The 20,334-nt window shown below is 34.9% G+C and overlaps 2 protein-coding genes across 5 annotated transcripts; one reads left to right on the top strand and one right to left on the bottom strand.

Annotated features, from left to right (window-relative positions):
* Positions 1-679: 679 nt before the first annotated feature.
* On the bottom strand, positions 680-2,487 carry LOC132186398 (F-box protein At5g67140). Its single transcript, XM_059600360.1, has 5 exons — positions 2,217-2,487; positions 1,954-2,100; positions 1,326-1,461; positions 1,093-1,191; positions 680-922 (listed from the first exon to the last, which is right to left on the bottom strand). The coding sequence occupies exons 1-5, from the start codon at positions 2,303-2,305 to the stop codon at positions 710-712; spliced, it is 684 nt and encodes a 227-aa protein (XP_059456343.1). The 5' UTR covers positions 2,306-2,487; the 3' UTR covers positions 680-709.
* A 4,374-nt stretch (positions 2,488-6,861) lies between these two features.
* On the top strand, positions 6,862-16,571 carry LOC132186395 (E3 ubiquitin-protein ligase MBR2-like). 4 transcript variants are annotated; one of them, XM_059600358.1, is made up of 7 exons: positions 6,862-7,073; positions 11,704-11,807; positions 11,913-13,414; positions 14,928-14,978; positions 15,263-15,361; positions 15,550-15,693; positions 15,955-16,571. In XM_059600358.1, the coding sequence occupies exons 2-7, from the start codon at positions 11,795-11,797 to the stop codon at positions 16,099-16,101; spliced, it is 1,956 nt and encodes a 651-aa protein (XP_059456341.1). In that variant the 5' UTR covers positions 6,862-7,073; positions 11,704-11,794; the 3' UTR covers positions 16,102-16,571. The 4 variants fall into 4 exon arrangements, with proteins under 4 accessions (XP_059456341.1, XP_059456338.1, XP_059456339.1 ...); XM_059600355.1 differs by having other exon boundaries at positions 11,704-13,414; XM_059600356.1 differs by having other exon boundaries at positions 11,719-13,414.
* The last annotated feature ends 3,763 nt before the right edge of the window (positions 16,572-20,334 follow it).

A 20,334-nucleotide genomic window follows, 5' to 3' on the forward strand; every position in this document is an offset into this window, starting at 1 on the left:
GATGATGATTTGAAAATGTCATAATAGAAGTGATTTTTTTTCTTTTTCTTTTTCCCTGTGAAAGAATGTTCACTTCGTGGCAAATATCTGTCTATTGCTGAGTTTGTAATTTGTAGGCCTGCTATGTCTCTTTGCTCATTTTATCTTTCTTTTTATGCTTTGTTGTACTCAATTAACTTCTTTTTTTCATGTCTTTCTTTGTTTCAGGTTTATGTTGGCGCATAGTATGAAGTAGGGGAATGTATGACATAGCATTTGTAGCAGTGATTCCGTTATGTTGCTAGATTTTCCAAACAGTTGTGTTATCTTTCTAATATTCTACATTTTCTTTTCTTTTTTGGGTTTTCTAGTCTAACATACATTCAGGTCGTTTTCTAATGATTTCACCGGATATAACAAAAGAGTTCATATTTGATACTGTTAGAAATGATATACGGTATGCAGTTTCTCATTTAAGTAAAGTATTTTGTTGTCACGATTGGCTAAGAATCTTGCAAGACTGCCAATGGCCGACTTTGAGTCTGATTGTGAGCACGAAAATTTGCGCTCTTAACTTTGGCAATGGGCAATGTGGATAAGGAGATCGAGTTTACCTATTGCGTTTAAATGTATATTCACCTTTTTTTTTTTTATTGTGCTGATAGACTTATCAATATGGAGATACAAAGAAAACAATCTGTACAGAAAAACAGCCATAAGCTTGGGAACCTTATACGATGGGCCACAGAGAAATGCTTCCAACATTTAATAGCAGTCCTCCCGTTTTAATCTGAAGGGCTGGACTAATGGTAAACAAACCAATGAAGCAGTCCACAGGAATTCTGGTCCCCCACACATTGATAGATTCAAGCTTTCGACATTTATTTACCAGAACAAGAAGCCCGCTCTCCGTTACATGGCGGCAGCTCCATAGGACTATAGTCTGGAAAGAACAAGTGACATACATCTATTTATGCCATGGAAACAATGCCCCCAAAAGGGTATGTGATGCGTGATGAAAATTGACAAACAGAAAAAGTTTGTGATTTGAATGACACATAAATTGCAGTCAAAAATCAAAACCCCCTTGTTGAATCAGGAGAATTAACTCACCTTTAAATGTGGGCAGCTATCTGCAATGGCAAATAGAGATTCATCCGTGATAAATGTGCCACCAATATTGAGGTGTTGCAAGGAATGCGCTCTGGATATCTGTCGGAAAAAGCAGAGCAAAATGCATACATATTCTAAAACAAATATGTCTGGAAGAAGGCATAAATTCTGGGATGATATAGATAATGAAAAGCACGACCCTCAGCTGCAAGCTAAGAGAAACTATCACATACCAGTTGAACAACACCTTTGTCTGTGATCCCTGTCATACCCCATAGAGATATGGATGTCAGGTTGCTGACACACTTCGCCAAAGAGATTCTGTAAAGTCCATTGTCAGTTATTTGGCAACCCCAGCGGCTCCTTGAACTGAAAACAATATAAGAAAAATCAGAAACTAAAAGAAGAAATTGGTTCGATCCCTTCTAAATCTTGATACACCACTCAACTAATTGGTCCGATTCCTGTGTAAGGATTCATCTACACGCCAATACAAACCACAGATTTTCCAATTCATCTGGTACAATTGCAAATACACCCAAATTTCACGACATACAAGTTAGAAATTCAATTCTAATAGAGTTAGCCGAATACACATCTACAACCTTCAATAACCAGGCATCCAAGAAAATTATGACTAATATGAAAATCCCATTGAATTTCTTCATTCGATATCCTTACCAATAAATTCACTTCTATCTCTCTCTGACACTTAAAAATGTGTGAATTATAAAGAAAATCAGCAAAGGGGAATTTCACAGAAACGTCCGGCCCCACGTTTTACCATCAAGAACCGAAACAGACACAGAATTTGAGGGGAAAAAAAAAAAAAAAAATCAGAGAGAGAGAGAGAGTGTGTACATGTCAAGGTCTTTGAGGCTGTAGGCATAGCGAACAAGGCGGGCAGTGGAGTCATCGTCCATCTTCCGACCAGAAAAGCTCAGAGACTCCCTCCGAGCCAGCGACTGCTTCACCCCCTGCTTCCATTTCTTGCATACACTGCTCGCCCTGACCATTCCAAATCATACATATATGAATACATATCAACCAAAGAGTTGAATAACAAAAACTAGAATGATCGAATTCAATTTCATGGTAAAAGAAGACGTCGTCGTATAACATACTGAGCCAAATCGGTGAAGGAAGTAATCATCACGAATATATGCGCCAGCAAGTCTAACGGTAACCGATCAATCTCTGCCTCTCCCTTCATCCTCTTCGGCTCTTCCTCTCACACAGCCACACAGAGAGAGAGAGACAGAGAGGTAGAGAGGTAGATTCTCTCTGGGCTTTTGTGGTAGAGCGCCGTGGTTGAAACTTGAAAGGGTCAGAGAGTTAAGCTACTTTTCGTGAGCCCAGAAAATAGATTAAAGCTGTACAAATAAATTACTCAACAAGAAATGGAGAAAGGATGTGCTCATTTTTTCGTCATTGTTCAAGAAACTACTCGCTCTTTTCTCAGACCCCATAATCTTGCATTGCATTCAACGTTGTTGTCCACTTGGGAAATGATAGAGCCACGTGTGTCAATTAACGGTTGATTATAATTTATATTTTATTTATATTAAAAAATAAAATTAATAATTTCTTATTAACTTAAATTTTAGATAACTTATGTCTTATTGCTACAAATTTAGGTTACATTTTTTTTATAAAAAAAAAAAGTAAAAAAATAAAAAAAAATTATGCTAATATTATTTTTGGGTAGTAATCTGATGTGTAGCTTAGGTGTCAATCTATTGTTTTCGTGCATTTTTATTTTATTTTATTAATCAAATGCGAAAAAATATTACGAGGGAGGAATGATATTGGTATTGGTTGTGTATTAAAAGGTGTCAATCTATTGTTTTCGTGTATTGATTGTGAATGAATGGTTTTAAAAGGTGCAACGTTGACTAATAGAATTCCCACCACGTGGGCTCTTTGCCCCAATTCTGACTTCAATCAATAATATATATTTTTTTTAGTCAAAAATATATATATATTATTTCTGCACTCGCTTGATGTTTAAGCTTAAAGGGAATGCATACAAATATTTTTCTAATATTTACGGAAGAAAAGTCTACCGTAATGTTCAAAAACCACTCAATGTTTGCAAGTATGACTTTGATTTTAGCTTTTTTTTTTTTTTTTTTTTTTTTTATCATTTGATTTTATACAAATGAAACAATTCAAGGTAGTTTTATTGGTCTATTGATGCCCAAAACTCCTCAAACAAACAAAAAAAAAAAAGTGGGGTGGGGGAGACATTGCAATTTTTTTTTTTTTTTTATGGTTAATAACTTTTTTGGTACTTGAGTTTTGAGGTTTTTTAATTTTTCCTCTAAGTTTTAAAACATGACTAATCTAGTACCTCAAATTTTGAAAAAGTCTGAATTACTACCTCAAGTTTGAAAAATTCTATGGAGGTGACTAGCCACCCCCTAGTTGGCCTTAGGGGTGGCTCAGGCACCCCCAAGGCCGGTTTGAGGGGTGGCCGAACCAACCTCATGGGTTGTTTCGGGCACCCCTAAGGGCCAAAAAGGTTTTTGGCCCTTAGGCCACCTCCAAACTCGCCTTGGGGGTGGCTAAACCACCCCTAAGGTCAAATTAGGGGTGGTCGGAATTTTTTAAACTAGAGGTGGTGATTCGGTATTTTTCAAAATCTGATGTACTAAATTAGTCATATTTTAAACCTAAAGAAAAAAATTAAAAAATCTCAAAATTCAGGTACCAAAAAAGTTATTAATCTTTTTATTTTTTTAATAGTATTTGGATAACACATTACAATTGAAGTGAAAGTTTTAAAAAATAGGGAAAAGTATCCATTAGATCTTAAACTACTACGTCATTGTTAATCAAAGTGAACCCGTCCTAGCAACGAATGCCTTCCTACTGCAAGGTGAGGCTCTGCCCTTCCCTTAGAATCTAATTCGGGTTGAATAAGCTGCTAGTTCAACTTCTTGAGCAGCCGAGCTACTTGAGCATATTTTATCTCACTTTATTCAAAAACTAATTTTTTATTTGTTAACATGTTCACACAAATGTAAGAGAAATGAGAGAGGAAAATTCGAACTAGTGACCTCTGATTTATAAAATGTGGTTCTCAGCCGATCGAACTATCCCTTATGAACGATTCAAAGGATAATTGACAGTACTACATTAACAAAATGAGATAAAAATATGATATATAACATTTTTCCTATATAAATCTCCCAACTTGAAATGTTAAATTCCATACCTTTATATATAAAGACAGAAAATCAACATGTTATCATCCTTAAGCCGTCTGGCTCACACGTCTACCACCTGAAATTAGGGCTGAAGGCCATGTGGAGGATACTTTAGCTATTGCATGGTTGTAACGGTTATGCAAATTGGGACTAACATCAAAGTTTTAGGGTTTGACAAATGGTGAATGGTGCTCTAGCTAATCGCATTGGTACTATCAATACATTACAAATATCCAACTGGCATTTTAAAAATTAAGTGAATTTTGAATTTCGCTTACGATAAAAAATATATATATACAGAAGATTTGTAATTTTTTCACCGGTTCATATTTAATTTCGCTCTCTTTTTCTTTTTCGTGCGATGTCGACCGTACATCTCTCCGATTTTGGGCATGGACAGAGAAAGGATAAGGCTCTGCTTTATAAGTGGTTTGTGGAAAAACTTGAAATTAAATTGAAATTTTTGTAATTTTTTCAATGGTTTAGATTTAGTTTCACTATTTCTTTCTTTTTCATTTGGGCATGGACAGGGACAAGATCATAAGGCTTCTCTTTATAAGTGGTTAAAAAATATATATTCTTAGATTTTTTTTTTTTTTTTTAGCACTTGAGCCAAATCCGTAGATTTTAATGGTAGCGTTTAATTTAATCATGAGACTGTTCTGGGCAGAATGAATAAATAATTTCTTCATTGGCAACAACACCAACATACTCTTAAGGTAATTAATTAATTAAATGTTACTAAAGCTGTTAACCTAGACAATGTACCTGGATTCTTAATATTATGCCACCACACTCTCATACTCTCTCCTTTAAAATGCTTTTCATTCAACTTCCAGACATGCAAGAAGCAAATGACAAAAATTACAACCTTATTTTGACCAAAATGAATAAAGAGTGTCCTCACTGGAAAATATTTAATTAAGATAACTCAGGGTTATTTACGCTTAAGCAAAATCATAATGAACCATTAAAAGTGTATCTACTCTAAAAATCGGCACCTTTTCTTAGATGGTAAGCTTTCTAATGCTGTATATTATTTTGAAATTAATTAGTCTGTCTTATATATATGCATTTTGGTAAGGAATTAAGTGCACTTTTTTTTTTGGTTTTGAATTATTACTTAGGGAAAATCAATGTTGTCCTTAAGATGTAACTCAATCGACTGTGACTATGTCTCATTAAAAAAAAGGGAAAATCAATGTTGGAGTTTGACACAAAAGGACAACACTCTTCATGCAAGTCAATTACATAATTGCCAATATTCCCACTAAAAATTACAAACGAACCTATTATATCCCTTGATTTGAATATGCCATTGTCACTAAAAATTATAAGCATATTTTGTAATTTAAATTGCAAGTATTGAGGAACTCTCTAGCTTGATTTAATTGTTTAGTCAAATTTCAAAAGTTACCTTGATGATTTGCTTAATTTTTAACCATATAAAAGAGTTTTGTTTGCTCTTGATACAATTGTATGTTTATGCATCTTTAGTAATTTGAGTTCAATTAGCTTCAAATTGAGAATGTTGATTAGAGCAACAATGAAACATATTAATATAATATAAATGAAGCAATTTCAGATTGTCCAATTCAAAGAAAATATTCACTAGATTTAGTTGTGTAATTGATGTTTTAAATCAATAGAACTAATAGGGAAATTATTATATTATCAACTAGAATTCCGATACAATGGTAACGAAATAAACGAAATACCGATACAACGGTAACGGAATTAACGACATTCATCAAGTTATTAACTAAATAACATCGTTATAAACCGTCTAACAACTATCGTAATCGACAACATTCATCGCAATTAAAACATCATATAACGACAAAGCAAAATTAATAATTGAGATGCTTAATATAAATTAACTCGTTAAAATCTTAAGTTCCAACTAGTCGGGATCGATTACAAGTATTTTTTTTATCAATTTAATTAAATCTAAAGTATATAGTATGTCCAATATTCAAACTCATGTTACATCTTGCCATTTTCTACCCAAATAATTTTCAATATTTATTAAAAAAAAAAAAGACCATCCTTTCTAGTAAAAGAATTCACAAAGAATCCTAGCCAATGCTTCATTTTTTTTTTTTTTTAAAAAAAGAAGATAGAAGTCTCTATTTTTTTTTTTGGGTTTAAATATTTTTCTACTTTTGAGTGTTTGTAGATTTTTATTTTCATTTTCTAATTTGTTTCCAACAAAGTTGTTGGAAAATTATTAGAAGGCGAGGGCAAAATAAAAGAATAAAATCTTAAAGAGGAAGAAAAGAGAAATAAAAATAAAATAATAATAAAAGAACCCAGATCCTATTAAGGCAGGTTGGAAAGCAACCCGATAGGCACGAGGAGGGAAAAAATCAAATAGAAGAGAAAACACACAGCGTTCAAGAAAGATAACGGCGCTGGGTGGAGGCAGAGTTGTTTCCCCAACTTTCCATATATTTCAGTTTCTTAGAGAGAGAGTCATGCAAAGGGAAGTGACACGAGGCTCACTGACTGAGGGTCTCAAACTGAATCCACGACCAATTGGTTTGCAGCCAACAATGCCACCTTACTACCAAAGTTGTCTCTTCTCGGATGAAATTATGATTCCAGTCTATCCTTGTAAATTTCACTATTTCCAGCCACTAATGCTCCACCCCACTTCACTCTATAAAGCTCCTGTCTTTACTCTCAGTTTGTTTCATACAAAGCCAAGAGAGAAAAAGCATACTCTTTTGTTCAGTTCTTGTGTCAACCAATTCTCATTTCTACTGGGTATAAACAAACCCTTTTCTTTCAACTTCTTATATGTGAGATCAGTGGATGATAATCTTGTGCCTGCGCCTAGTTATCTTTCATGTTCTTTAATCTCTGTTTGTGTTTTAAAAAAAAATTATGTTTTGGACTTTTTGTTTCCATTTAATTGTGTTGAATCAAAATTTTTTTTTCTTTTCTTTTTTTTTTTAAAAATCCTTTATGGTTTATTTTGAGTCAATTGATGCATATATGTATGTGCATATGTATGTATGTATATGGGATTGTCTATGTGGATTGATGATAATTATTTGTATATTTTGATTTTGGGATGAAATGTGGTTCTTAGATGGTTCTTCTAGTGCAGAAGTAATCTTTCATGATCAATCTAATTTAATTTTGGGAGTTAAGTACTTTTTATTTTTTTAAAGATTCGTCTCTTCATTATAAAATTCATGCATTTCTTAGTGTGAAGCTAAAAGATTGATTTTTTTGAAAGATTTATTTATAATTTTGGTAACCTTTGTGACCTTAGGCTCCTGATTGACATCTTCTACTACTGGTTATTGAAAATCCTATTTCTTGAGGTTGTAGTTCCTTGTAATTTAGGTTTATCTACAATTGCATAGGGCAAGATCCTTCTTGCTTTTGCTAATAGTTTAGTATATTTTCTATCATCCTTTTTCCTTCTGTAATTTATGTTCCCATAGATTAATTTCATGGATGTGTCGATTTTGATACTTCAGTTTAAATATTGTAAATGATTTTGCATACATGCATCAAAGGATATAGGTTAGTGCATTTTTATAGCTTTCTTGTCATGCATGCATCAATGTATGTTAGCTATATCTTTAGAAACTAAATGTATAAATTCTTCATCTCAATGTGAAATCAATTTACCAAACTTTTTTCATTTTCCTATGGCCTAGTCACTATGCCAAATCATTCTTTTTAAATTGTTGTTTGGTGTTTAGGGTTTATTTTTGACAAGATTGGTTAGAGGGGATTCCTTCTTCAATATTCTTTCCTTTTGCTCTCTCTCTCTCTCTTAGTATTTTATTTTATCTTTAAACAGTCTCATTTTATAGCAACTATCAAGCATGCATTCTTGTTGATATCTGCCCTGCATATGTTAGAGGTTTATGGCTAGATCATTCAACCAATTAGGATTCTATATGATTTAAGGTTACCTTGAATGAAACAATAGCCTTATGTCCCTATGCCATAAATAAATGTTTTCATCTGTTTATTGTTTTGGGTTAGGATCGATGCCAGTGGTGGGGAAGGTGCTCCTTCTTTCAATTGATTTGAAATGTTTTGTTGAATATATTTTGTTTGCTATTAAGTAATTGCATAAATTAGTTTATTGCTTTATGAAGTGAAAATTGTTGATGCTTACATATGCATCCATCAGTGTCTAAGTCTTTTATAGGCATCTTTAATTCCATCCATCATTTAGGGTTACATGAATTTTTTGTGGTGACCTTGATGGTACATTTTCTATTGTAAAATTTTCTCCATATCCTTTGAATTATTTATGGTCAATATGGTTAAATGGTTGTGAGGGTGTTAATTTTTTTTCTTCTTCTGTTTGATACTTTTTTGTTGTTGTTATAAATACTCTTTTATTTGTTTCATCTCATTATTTGTAAAAGTTCCATGAATGTAAATCCTAATATTTTTTTCTTGCATGAATTATTTGGAGCATTTAATTTTGTACTATTGATTGTTGTAAATGCTTACTTGTTTTGAACTTTTGTGGTATTTAAGGTTTGATTACTGACACTAATTGGGTTAGGTTGATTTTTTAAGTAGATTGCCTTCATTTTCTTGATAATCTTTGTTTCTGTTATTTTTTCCAACTTTTTTTATCAATGAATTTGGGTGTCTAATCATGTTTGGACTAATGATTTTGTCGCATTATTGAGATTGCCACTGTTCTCATAACCTTCTGAATAATATTCCTACTTATTTAGTTTGGGGTTAAATATGCAAGAAAATATTTTCTTCCCCTTTACTCCATTTTATGCAGCTAGTCTGTGACCTCCTCTCGAGCCTGATGATCATGAAAACTCTAGATTTATGGGTTTAAATGCATGTATTTTTTTCTCTATTAAATAGTGATACAAGTAAGTAAATATATTTGTGGATTGAACCTGAAGGTTTGGAGTATGAATTTTATTTTAATTTTTTTTTTCTAATGGTAGAACTAAGTACATCAAGATGTGTGTTTGTGTGCTTGCATGAGTCTGTATCTGTTATGACTTGGGAATAGCTTGGAGTGCTTCTGTCCTTAACCAGTGTTGGTTAGCACTTGTATATAATCTCTTTGGAAGTATGGTTATTGATTTATTAGATACTAGAACCCATTTATTGTTGATTTTTTATTTCAGAAAGTTTGAATGCTTTGTTACTTGTACTTATTCAACTTCCAAGAAAATATTATTTTAGCTCTTAAGCTTTTTATCCATATATTATCTACGAGTTAGATTTGGTGTTCCTTTTTGCCTTCTGCTTCTAGAAGTCTTTAATCCCTTTAGGCACTTTCAGTTCCTTATATACCTGATTATTTATTTGCTATTTGTTTTATTTTTAGCGTATCATTTCTTCATAAACATTTACTAACACAAAATCTAGTTTTGGACAGAATGTATTACATAGTAGGTTTGTAGTGGCATGGCATATTGCATGAAAATAATTATCACATTTGAGGTACAATGATAATGGATGGTGTGCCAAGTTCTACTTTTATCACTTCTCATACTTGTGTTTGCTTTGAATTTGTATTGTCTCTCTAAATTTTTTCTTTGCAAATGATTTTGAATACCATTTTCTGAAAATTTAATGCTCCTTCATTTAGTCTTCTGATTTTATTTTTGCGCGTTTTTCCTTTCTCTAGCAATTACATAATCCCAATTTCTTCTCCTAGTAAATTCAATTCATTGAATTAGGACACAGCTGAAGTGTGGAAGAAATTGTAGGTGGGGCTTAGTAAGTACTATATATAAGTGTTGTTTTATGGTTTTTAGATGTGAATGGTCAATGCTTCGTGTCCAAAATTTCACCATGCACACTGCAACTGCAATCCACTTTTGCTTGACATCATTCCATTCATTTTGTATCACACTTTTGCTTGACATCAAAGGTCTTAGACTTCAATGGGCACATTTAGAGAATATTAGAGCCCTCATAAGTGAGGGAGGGTACTTAAGTAGTTTTTTACTTTTTTTCCCCTTTATTCCCGTTTTGGAGAACTTGCAGGTAGGCGATAGCTGGTGGGACACTTGGCACTTTATTTCAACACATTTTGGTGAAATTGGGAGAAGTTATGAAAGAGCTCTGAAGTTCATGATTATTATTACTTTCTACATAGATGTCATTTCGTGTTTTATAGGCTGAATGTATGTAAGAACGTGATTTGTTTGGTTTACTAAGTAAATTGTTAGAAATTTAAAATTATTTTGGAAGGGTACAAATGGTTAAGTTTGCCTGGAACACTCAAGAAGCTTTTTGTTTGAACTGGTTATGGGGAATATATATATCGTATCTTTTATTTGATATTTTTTCAGGGATATATTAGAAGTATTATAGGACAAGAAGAAAAAGGATTTGTGAAGAGATGTCTACAAGTAAGAATACGTCTATAGATGAATAATATTAAATTCTAAAAAGGGTCCTCCACATGGTCTTTATTAACCTAAAAACAGCTAATATTGAGGTTTATGGGTTGCAGATGGAGTAGAATATTCAAACAGAACAAGTTTGAGGGGGCAGTTTAGTTAGATATCTGTTGGTGAGAGGACCATCCAGTAATCATAGGTTTCTAGAAAGGGTAATATTTGAGTTAATCTATCTTAATGCAGGAACAGGCCCTCTTCCTCGGCTGCCACTTTCTCCACGAAGAATATGGCCGCTGAGCACGGGTGCTGTAGATGTTCATTTGGAGGATTTGGTTAATTTAGGCAAATAATAGTATTAATAATTAGCATTTGTTTATTGGAATCAATAAAGCGGTGAGGTCTCATAGAAGTAACATTGAAATTCTCACTATAATTTGGACCGGAAAGGACTGTAGACAATCTAGCGGATCATGAGATTAATGAGTTGAAGATAGTTCACTTTACAGAGATGTCTTTCTGGTGCTTGGTAACATCCTCCTTGGATAGAGATAAAGAATGAGGAGATAGATAGCTGAAGTTGTAATGCACTTTGGAGGTTTCCCTAAATGTCACATATTAATGAGATAAGGATTATTTTCAATTTGTCAGCAACTCTGGCTATGATTTGAGATTAAATTGTAGAAACTGGTAGAAAATGAAGAAACAATGTGTTTATATACAAAATTAATTCAGATATGGTTTTGAGGACTATTTAGATATAACTAGTGAAACTAGTAAGATAAAATTTAGAATAAATGTATTGGAAAATCCTAAAATTTTTATGAAAGGCAGTAGAAAGTTGATTAAACTGGAGATGTGTTTGAGTGTTTCTCTTGACATTAGTAAGGAAAAATTCTCTTCAGTTTTGTAAATGTGATAGTTGCAGAAAGGTCTGCTACTGATGTCTTAAATTGCAAATCTTTTCATTTGTGGATAGCTTTGCAGTTATGAAATTAGTAGATCACATTATTCCAAATCTTATTCTATTACAGGTGGTGTGATTTCAGGTCTGCAGAGAAGGCCTTCTGTTTGGACTCCCTCTGGCATTCTTTGGACTTCCGAAGTGAATATATTTCGACCAAGATGAATGGTCAAGGTAGCACCTACAACTCATTTCCTGAAGGCCTTTATGTTGACCATGGGCTGGATGTCAACAATCCTGGGTTTGCTCTGAATAATGTGTTTCCTCCCGATGTCGCAGTTCATGATAGCCACACTGGTAATGGCTGGACGGGTCAATCCAGGTCCAGTGTGAACGTCCAAAACATGATCAGTTTTCAGGAATTATTAGGTGAGGATGGATGGCTTTCTTCTGCTGATGATCCTGATGGAACTGGTCAAAGGTTTCAAGGAAGGAATTCTGGGCCATATATTGCTCCTTTTCAAGAGAGCACTTATATGTTCCCGAGTGATGGTCAGGTCACAAATGAGCCATCGATTTTGCAAGGGGTTAATTCTGGTGCTCTCACTCAGAACCTAGACTTAAATGCCTTGTTTGAGAGCAATAACAGTGATGCCAATCAGGATATGGGGGCAGGTTTAAGCCTGAGTCTATTCAATCCTGATGACGTAGAAGCTGATCAATATCCACCGGCCAACGATTCTTCAATTCCACTTGTAATATCTTCTGGACTTGCGGGATATGTGTTGGAAGAAGATGATGGCAGAGAGGGTCTTTCATCAGAGGGTAGGCGAGTATCCTGCAAAAGAAGAGCACCTGAAGATGCTCCTAGACTACTGTCTTTGGGTGAAAGTTCAAGCTCAGGTCAACAAGCTGGAAATTCTGAATGGGAAGCTGTTCCTGCCCAAGGAAATGCCAATAGCGGCTTGAATGTATCAACTCCTTTGATTATTTCTTCAAATGTTAGTCAGACTTCAAGTGGTCCAGGACAAGAAGAAAGTTCCCATAGAACTATTCGTCTGAGGAGAGCTGCAAATCCACAAGATTCTATACCATCTCGTATATTGTCAAGTGGGACCACACAAGATTCTCATCTACAGTCACACACTCAACCAACGAACTTTTTTCCGTTTGATCACTTTCCAACCTCAAGCTCAGCAGCAACATTACCAGTTAATGCAACTCCTCCAGAGCAGGCTTTTGTGCATACACCCATCTCTTTGCAAAATCTGCAGCCTTCCCCATGGGATGATTTGACAAATGCAAGACCTGATGTGTCTTCTATTCCTCCTGTTTATGCTGTCAATGGTGGTGATACTTTGCAGCAACAGAACTCAAGGAACATTCCTAGAAACACCCTGCCTGTTCCTGAAACTGAAAGGGGGAATGTAGCCCAGAATCCAACAGAAATTAACTTTGTCAATGGGAATTCAAACTCTCAGGGAAATGTTGCTTTGGGTTCAAGAAATGGCACTCTTTCAGGCATTCATGTCTCATCTGTGCCTACTGGGGTTCCTGAATGCAATGTACCTGAACAGTATGCACAGACTCGCTCTACCACTTCATCTGCTGGCTTTGAGTCTAGAGGGTGGGGTAGTCACTGCCCACTATATTCAGGGACTTCTGCAGCAGCACGGGAAATGGACCTTTCAGTTAGAGGTGGTAATGTAAGACCTTTTCAGGTATACATGAATTCAGATTTGATGACAAGACCTCAGAGACAAGCTGGTGGTTATCCTGCAAATCCCTCCGCACCACAGTCCATCGGTGCTACTTATGAAGTAAGCAGACTGATAGCTGAGGTATGCTCAATGGAATTTCAACTTATTATTTTTTCACCCCTTCTTTGCATATCATATATAAGACAGGGTAGTCATATGACAGCATTTTTTCAAGACCGAAAGAGATGTAGAACTTAAAATTCTTCAATATGCAGCAGCAATCTGAATATTTGGGAAATCATATGGATAAGATCACATAAAAAAAAAAAAATCTATTGGTATACGATTCAGTATTGGGTGAGCCCAACCCAACTATAATTTTTTTTTTGGTGTTGGGTGATTGGGAAAGCACGAAATATGTCACTAGGTTTTTGTTTAATTTTTAAGGAACTTGAAACTATAACATAAATGGGAAAGAGAAAAGAAGCTTCCAACCCTGTAGGATTAAGAAACCCCTAATTCCACAAGCCCCAACCATTTTATGTTGGACCCAAGGCATCAAAATTTGAAATTTGAAAGGCTCTATCGTAGGTCTATTGGAGGACTCAAGGGAGAGAAATTGAAGAGGAAATGGAAATTAGGCCTACTAAGAGTAGAGACTTACCATGATCTTCTCCAATAAAAAATGATGTCTCTTCATCTGAATCTGAGCCAAAGGTTCAGTGGATGCCTGCTGAAAAAGGAGAAGAGGCTCACTTCTTTAAGGGTCTGCGGAGAGAACGTTTTATGCAAAAACTTCACATTTCCTCCACACCTCTAAGATGATAGGGAATACAACCTTTTATAGGAGGTAGGAAACCCTAATTTGCCAAATAACATTCCTTATATGTCTAGAGAACATTCTGAGCATCTAGAGAGAATATTTTGTTGGTTGACACGGCCTTTCGGTGGCAAACTTTAAATAATATTTCTCTAGAAAATACCCGGTCGTTGTCGTTGTTTTAAAGCAAGGCCTTGTTCTTTTCCAGGCATATCCTATACTACATTTTTCTAGTATTTTAACCTGATTCTTGTTTGCTTAACATCCTTTTAGTGACTGCTAGTGGATATACTTGCTTCCGTTCATAGAGGGCCTTGGTCTACCCTGGATGCATGGTACCACCCTTATTGATAAGTTCTTTTGGAAAGTGAGAATATGTAATATGGTTTTAGAGACGAGTAAAAGTTCATTTGTCGCCTCCCCCACATATTTCCATTTTATCTATGGTTATGCAAACTCAATAAGCCTTGGCTTCTAGCTCACGAAGTAGGCTTCCGAAGTTGACCATGATCAAGTGCTATTTGGGTCATCTCCAGACCTTGTGATCAACAGCCAAATTTTATGAGGAATATTGGATAGTTGGTTTTATCATGTTCAATTTTGAATATTTTTCCTTAAATGCACATTATACTTCCTGTTTGCATTTTTCTTGCTGTTTTGAAAATTTTATTTGTGCTTACACCTACATGCAAATTTAAACATACTCATAATATATGTGTACAAGGATCATGTAACCAATAAGCATATTCAAGCAGCTTATATACCATGAATTGGTTTTCTTTTTCAGTATTCATGTACTATCACTTAATCAGATGTTTATTTTTGACATAACAGGTTCGAAATGCCGTAGCACTTGTTCGTAGGGGTCGCGCTTTACAATTTGAGGTAGGTTTTAGCTAGATCTCTACATGTTGCTATCAAGTTCCATCTTTGCTGTGATAAGGCTAAACATCATTTTATTTTTCATCATATTGTAAATGCTAAAATCATCAGTGGTGGTAAAAAAGCAGAAACTTGATGGGTAAGTTGTCATATTTGTACACTCCCTCAAAATAATTATTAGCTTGAAGTTCTTGCAAGAATTGGTTTCTAATGTGCAAAATGGGCCCCAGTTTGCCTCAATCTCATCAAGGTCTTATAGATGATTTGCACTGATGCTGGTATTCCAGGATGTTATGGTTATTGACCCTTCAGTTTTATATGGTGTACCTGAGGAGGATGATATGCATGAAGACATGCGTCTTGATGTAGATAACATGTCTTATGAGGTAACACTGCACAAAATTAGTACATCGTAGGCTTAGAATTTTGAAGTGCTTCCTTGTGTGCTCTTTACAAGGATAGTACTTCCATATCTTTGGCCAAAAAGAATTTTAAGATAAATTGTTTCAGTCACCATTTACTTCTGGTCCTTCATTCTGGAAAAGTGCTTGAAAGTAACAATTTTGGGCCTTAGGAATTACTGGCTTTGGAAGACCACATTGGGAATGTCGGCATTGGATTGAGCGAAGAAGCTATTCTCGCAAATTTGAGGCAGCGAAAATATGAGTTCATCACATTAGAATCTCCTGCAGAGAAAGAACCATGCTGCATTTGTCAGGTATGAGCCATTCTATTTTTATTTCTTCCAGGGGTAGATAGAAAGGAGAACACCATAAGACAGTGCAGTCAATGAAATAATTATAGGAATTTGTTTTGTAAAGATAAATATCATAGTTTTCTTGGTTGTTATCCGCTTGGGCCTTTGCTAGATTTTGCTGAAGTAAGATTCTTACCTGCAGATATGTTGCATCCTTTTTATAGTTTCTTTGTTTAAGCTATTTCTTTCAATCTGTCTTCCATTTCTGGAAACACTTTGCAGGAGGAATATGTTGATGGAGATGATCTTGGGAAGCTAGATTGTGGGCATGACTTTCACTTCACCTGTGTTAAACAGTGGCTAGTACTGAAGAATTCCTGCCCCATTTGCAAAAAGATGGCCCTGGCTTGTAGAGACACAGATAATTAAGTTCAGGGTTCCTTTTCCGAACTAGAGATGAAACCAGAAAGGTGCTTCCCAGCCCTTGGGATGGCATCTTTAGTATCTTTATATACATCATCATTTTATGTTGCTTTGTTTTGACGGTTTTTCATTGTAGCAATGTGCAACTCCATGAGACACCTTAGTGCCTCTTGATCTTGTTTTTTACTCAAGAAGTTAATGGTTTCTATGGCTGGGGTGACATGCTAGGGAATCCTCCTAGTGGAGGGGATGTGTTATAGAACCAAATTTTCTGTACTTCTATATATGTTCATGAGCTGCTTAGGTGTTCATGGATATCCTGCTTGTCAACTAGCTGGCTAATAGATGGAACCTCAGCCATGGAAATTCAGGAGCACTTGACTTATTTTCAGACAACGTTTAAGTTTTGAAACTGTGACTTTAAAATGGCAACTTTCTTATTTGAAGGCTGCTTCGTTGGCTTAGTCTCTTATCCCTGCTGGAGTGAAACCTGGTTTTAAACTTTTTCCTTTGATGCTGCTATGTATCTTTTTTCGTTGGTTAAATTATTATGTTTTCCTGTTTTGCATCTTTTTATGAGGCTAGTTAATATTTGCTTGGTTGGTAGATTGAATGCCAAAAAAAGAAATAAATTAATAAAGAATTTTACTAATGCTAAAAATGGCTGTCTATAGTTGTCTATTAACTCTTGCATCTTGTCATGCATCAATGCATGCCCCTTATTTAATTGCCGTTGCATGGGCCAGGCTAGCACTGGGCATCTACGTTCTTATCTTTGTCAGATTGCTTAATGTTTAATTCCCTTTTCATCTGCTTTTATTTACATTCCTTTAACTTCTTGGTCTGTTTTCATTGACTTGACCAAGTCATGTTGAAACTGAATTCGTTCGGAACGGAACGGAACACGTGTTCTTTGTATCTTGTTATGGAAAACGTGTCTCAGTCCTAACAGGTCCAGTTCCAATTAGAACCGAACCTTAGCCGAATCCGACATGTTCCTAAAATTTCTACCTTTGAGTCTTTGGCTATACTGTCTTTTGTAAACCCATGGTCGGTGTAACCTTGGGATTGTATTGTCACCTTCATCCGTGCACGTTTACTTCATTCCATCATTGCTGCCACATTTAATTTTCTCCCTACATTACTTTCTTTCACATATAATACACTGCACATGTCTCTGAAGCAACATCTCGGTTTGAAACTTTATTGTGTAGTCTTAAATTTTTGATCTTTTGTTTTTTTTGGTTAAGGACAACGAGATGACTGTTGAAGAGATTTTGATGAGGCACAAGGATATTAACTATGATGGCTTGAAATTGGAATTCATTGACTGTTACCTAATTCATTGCAATTCATTGACTGTTACCTAATTCAAGTGACACCCAATGATATCTGCAATGAATTGACTGTTACCAACTGGACAAGGCTGAACAATATTCACCATTATGCAATGGTGGCTTGAAATTGCCTTTTGCACTCCGTTGCATTCTAGGGGTCTTGTCAAACAAGTCGGTATGGGAATAAGATATTCTCCATTTGAAATGAAGATTAGTTATTTTATGGTCAGAATTTTCTTTTGTTGCATTTAACGGTGTACATTATGCCAAGTGATGGATATCTTGCCACGTTATTTAAAAATTTTAAATGACTTGGCATCATATACACTATTAGATGCAACAAAAATAAAATTTTGACCATGAAATGGTTCATCATAATTTCACGTGTCCGTTGTTGGGGGCATGACTACATACATGGTTGGGACCATTTTGTCCTAAATTTTTTGAAATTCCAATTTTTAACCTTATATTTGATCTCAATTCTACACTACATATATAGTTGACCCCCATATATATTCGCTTATTTAATGTATGACCCTCTTGAGTCTCGACTTTGATTATTTCACTTGGGCCTCTAAAACTTAAAATTGTAATTCCACCCCTACATTTTTAGAATAGTAGAACTGTCTTTCTCTTCCTCTTGTCTCTTAATTTTCTTTTTGATTCACTCTTTCCATTGTTCTTTAAAGAAAACTCATTCGTCACCCTGCCCCTTGGCTACCCAAAGAAACATTTTAGTAGCATTTCTCAGAATAATGCTCTGCTTGTTAAAATTTTTGTTTTATTTATTTTCTTCTTCTTTTCCCAAAACAAAAATATTAACAAACAGCTCAAAACACAAAATATTCTTAAACGCACAGAAACAGTTTTCATATTTATGTCACATCAAAATACTTTTTCAAACCAAAAACAAAAACACCTTCCAAAACACATTGACAAGATAAAACTTATAGAAACTTTGCATTTCTCTTCGTTTTAACTCATAATTTTCTTTTTTTGCTTCTCTTTGAAGAAAACTCATTTGATACCCAACATGTAACACTAGCAGAACAATGATGTTGGGAACCAATAACACACATGTTTAAGTAACATTTTTAAAGAAGAATAATGTACCCTTGAATGTAACCAATCAAAGAAAGAGCATAACTAATCCATAGGATTACTGAGATAAAATGGATGATCCAAAATCAATTAAATTGTTGTTGATAAAAAAGAATGGTCATAATTAGTCGGTAGGAAACTAATACCCTATTGCTCACATACACCTAAGATAATTTTATTTTAGAATTATATTCAACCCCTTTACTGTGATTACTATTCTTAGCAAACACATTTATAGTTTAAAAAGAAAAAAGAAAAAAGAAAAGAAAGTAATCTTCAAAAGTTAAGTTAAGTTCCCTAGGCTAGTTGGCATTGTTTATCCACGCGAATAAAGCTTATGGAAAACAAATCCACGCGCGCGTGATGTATCGCATTTTCCTTCGTGAGAGTCGTAATCAAAAGCTGTGTACAGACGCCTAGGTGTACTCGAGAGTGTGTCTCCCCTTGATCTGAGCCGTCGGATATCCTCGAAATCACGAGAAGCAGCACTTGATTGTGTTAGACAAATAAGAACTTGCCACGTTCTTCCAATACCTTGGGAATATATGATTTCCTAAAATTCACGGCCCACCAATCAAATCGGCTCAGTCAATTTGACTTGTAAACAATCCTGAGCCGTCCTATCAGCTATATGATAAAGGGGTTGGCGCACATCTCAAGGGATTAAACACCCTATCCTCTTGCCACGTCCACATCCAAAATCTGAACCCCCAAGAGATAGAGAGAGAGAGAGAGAGAGAGAAGAGGCTATTTACTTGCCGTGTGTGGATGTTGATCGACGTTCGTGTGACGTCGATGATGTTGACAATGATACTCTGGTGGTCCCTTCCGTAGGGTGGATACGAGATCTCATTGCCCAATCGGATCCAGACACGTCCTGGTACGGATGAAAAGGCTGGCCAAAGATATTGCTAAATATTTACGACATTATTTCTGTGTTTAGTTAAGGTGACGTTTTGGTCGGACAAGACGGTGATGGGGATGATAAGATGGTGAATGGTCTGGTTCTCTGACCAACTTGATGATGGGAGTAATTCTACAACAAGGGGTGTGTTTGCCAATGCCCTGGCCTCCCTCGATCCCCAAAAAAAAAAAATTCACTTTAAAATTAATTTCAACATCTTTATTTTTTATACCACATCAATTATTTTTATTATTATTATTTAAATAAAAAAATCACTACAAAATAAATTTTTTACATTTTTTCATATAAAATATATTTTTTTTACTTTTCTCCACAAAATATTTTTACTAAAACCAATCAAACATTTATTCCGAAAAAAAAAAAAAAAAAAAAAAAAAGCTATAGTACTAGCCCTGAAACAGTACCGTTCCAGGACCATTGACAAACAGGGCCAAGAAGATTGGATCAAATTGAACTAACATTATCATTTACTATTCAAATGCATCAAATTATATATATATATATAATTAAAGACCACAACCTCAAATATCTTTTCATCATATGTTTGGATAATGATAAACACAACACTGGTGTGCATGACTTCAATTAAAAAAAACATTGTGTAAATTATTACTCCATATGTTCAAATTAGGAGAAAGAAGAAAGATTATAGATATGTTTTTTTGTTCTTATGGAAGGATGAATTTAAGTCCACGTCAATAATTGTGACGGCCGGGAACTAATGGAGCCCATCAAGACTCACTTATCTCATTAAGTGTTTGAACAAATAGGTTTGTTTCATCATGGCATCTTGTAATTACAAGGATCCGACCCATAAACCCATAAAATGGAGTTAAGAAAAGGAGAGCAAAAACGGCAGTGTAAAGTGGGGCGTCT

The sequence above is a fragment of the Corylus avellana genome, chromosome ca7 (genome assembly GCF_901000735.1).
Source record: "Corylus avellana chromosome ca7, CavTom2PMs-1.0".
In the NCBI taxonomy this organism is placed as follows: domain Eukaryota; kingdom Viridiplantae; phylum Streptophyta; class Magnoliopsida; order Fagales; family Betulaceae; genus Corylus; species Corylus avellana.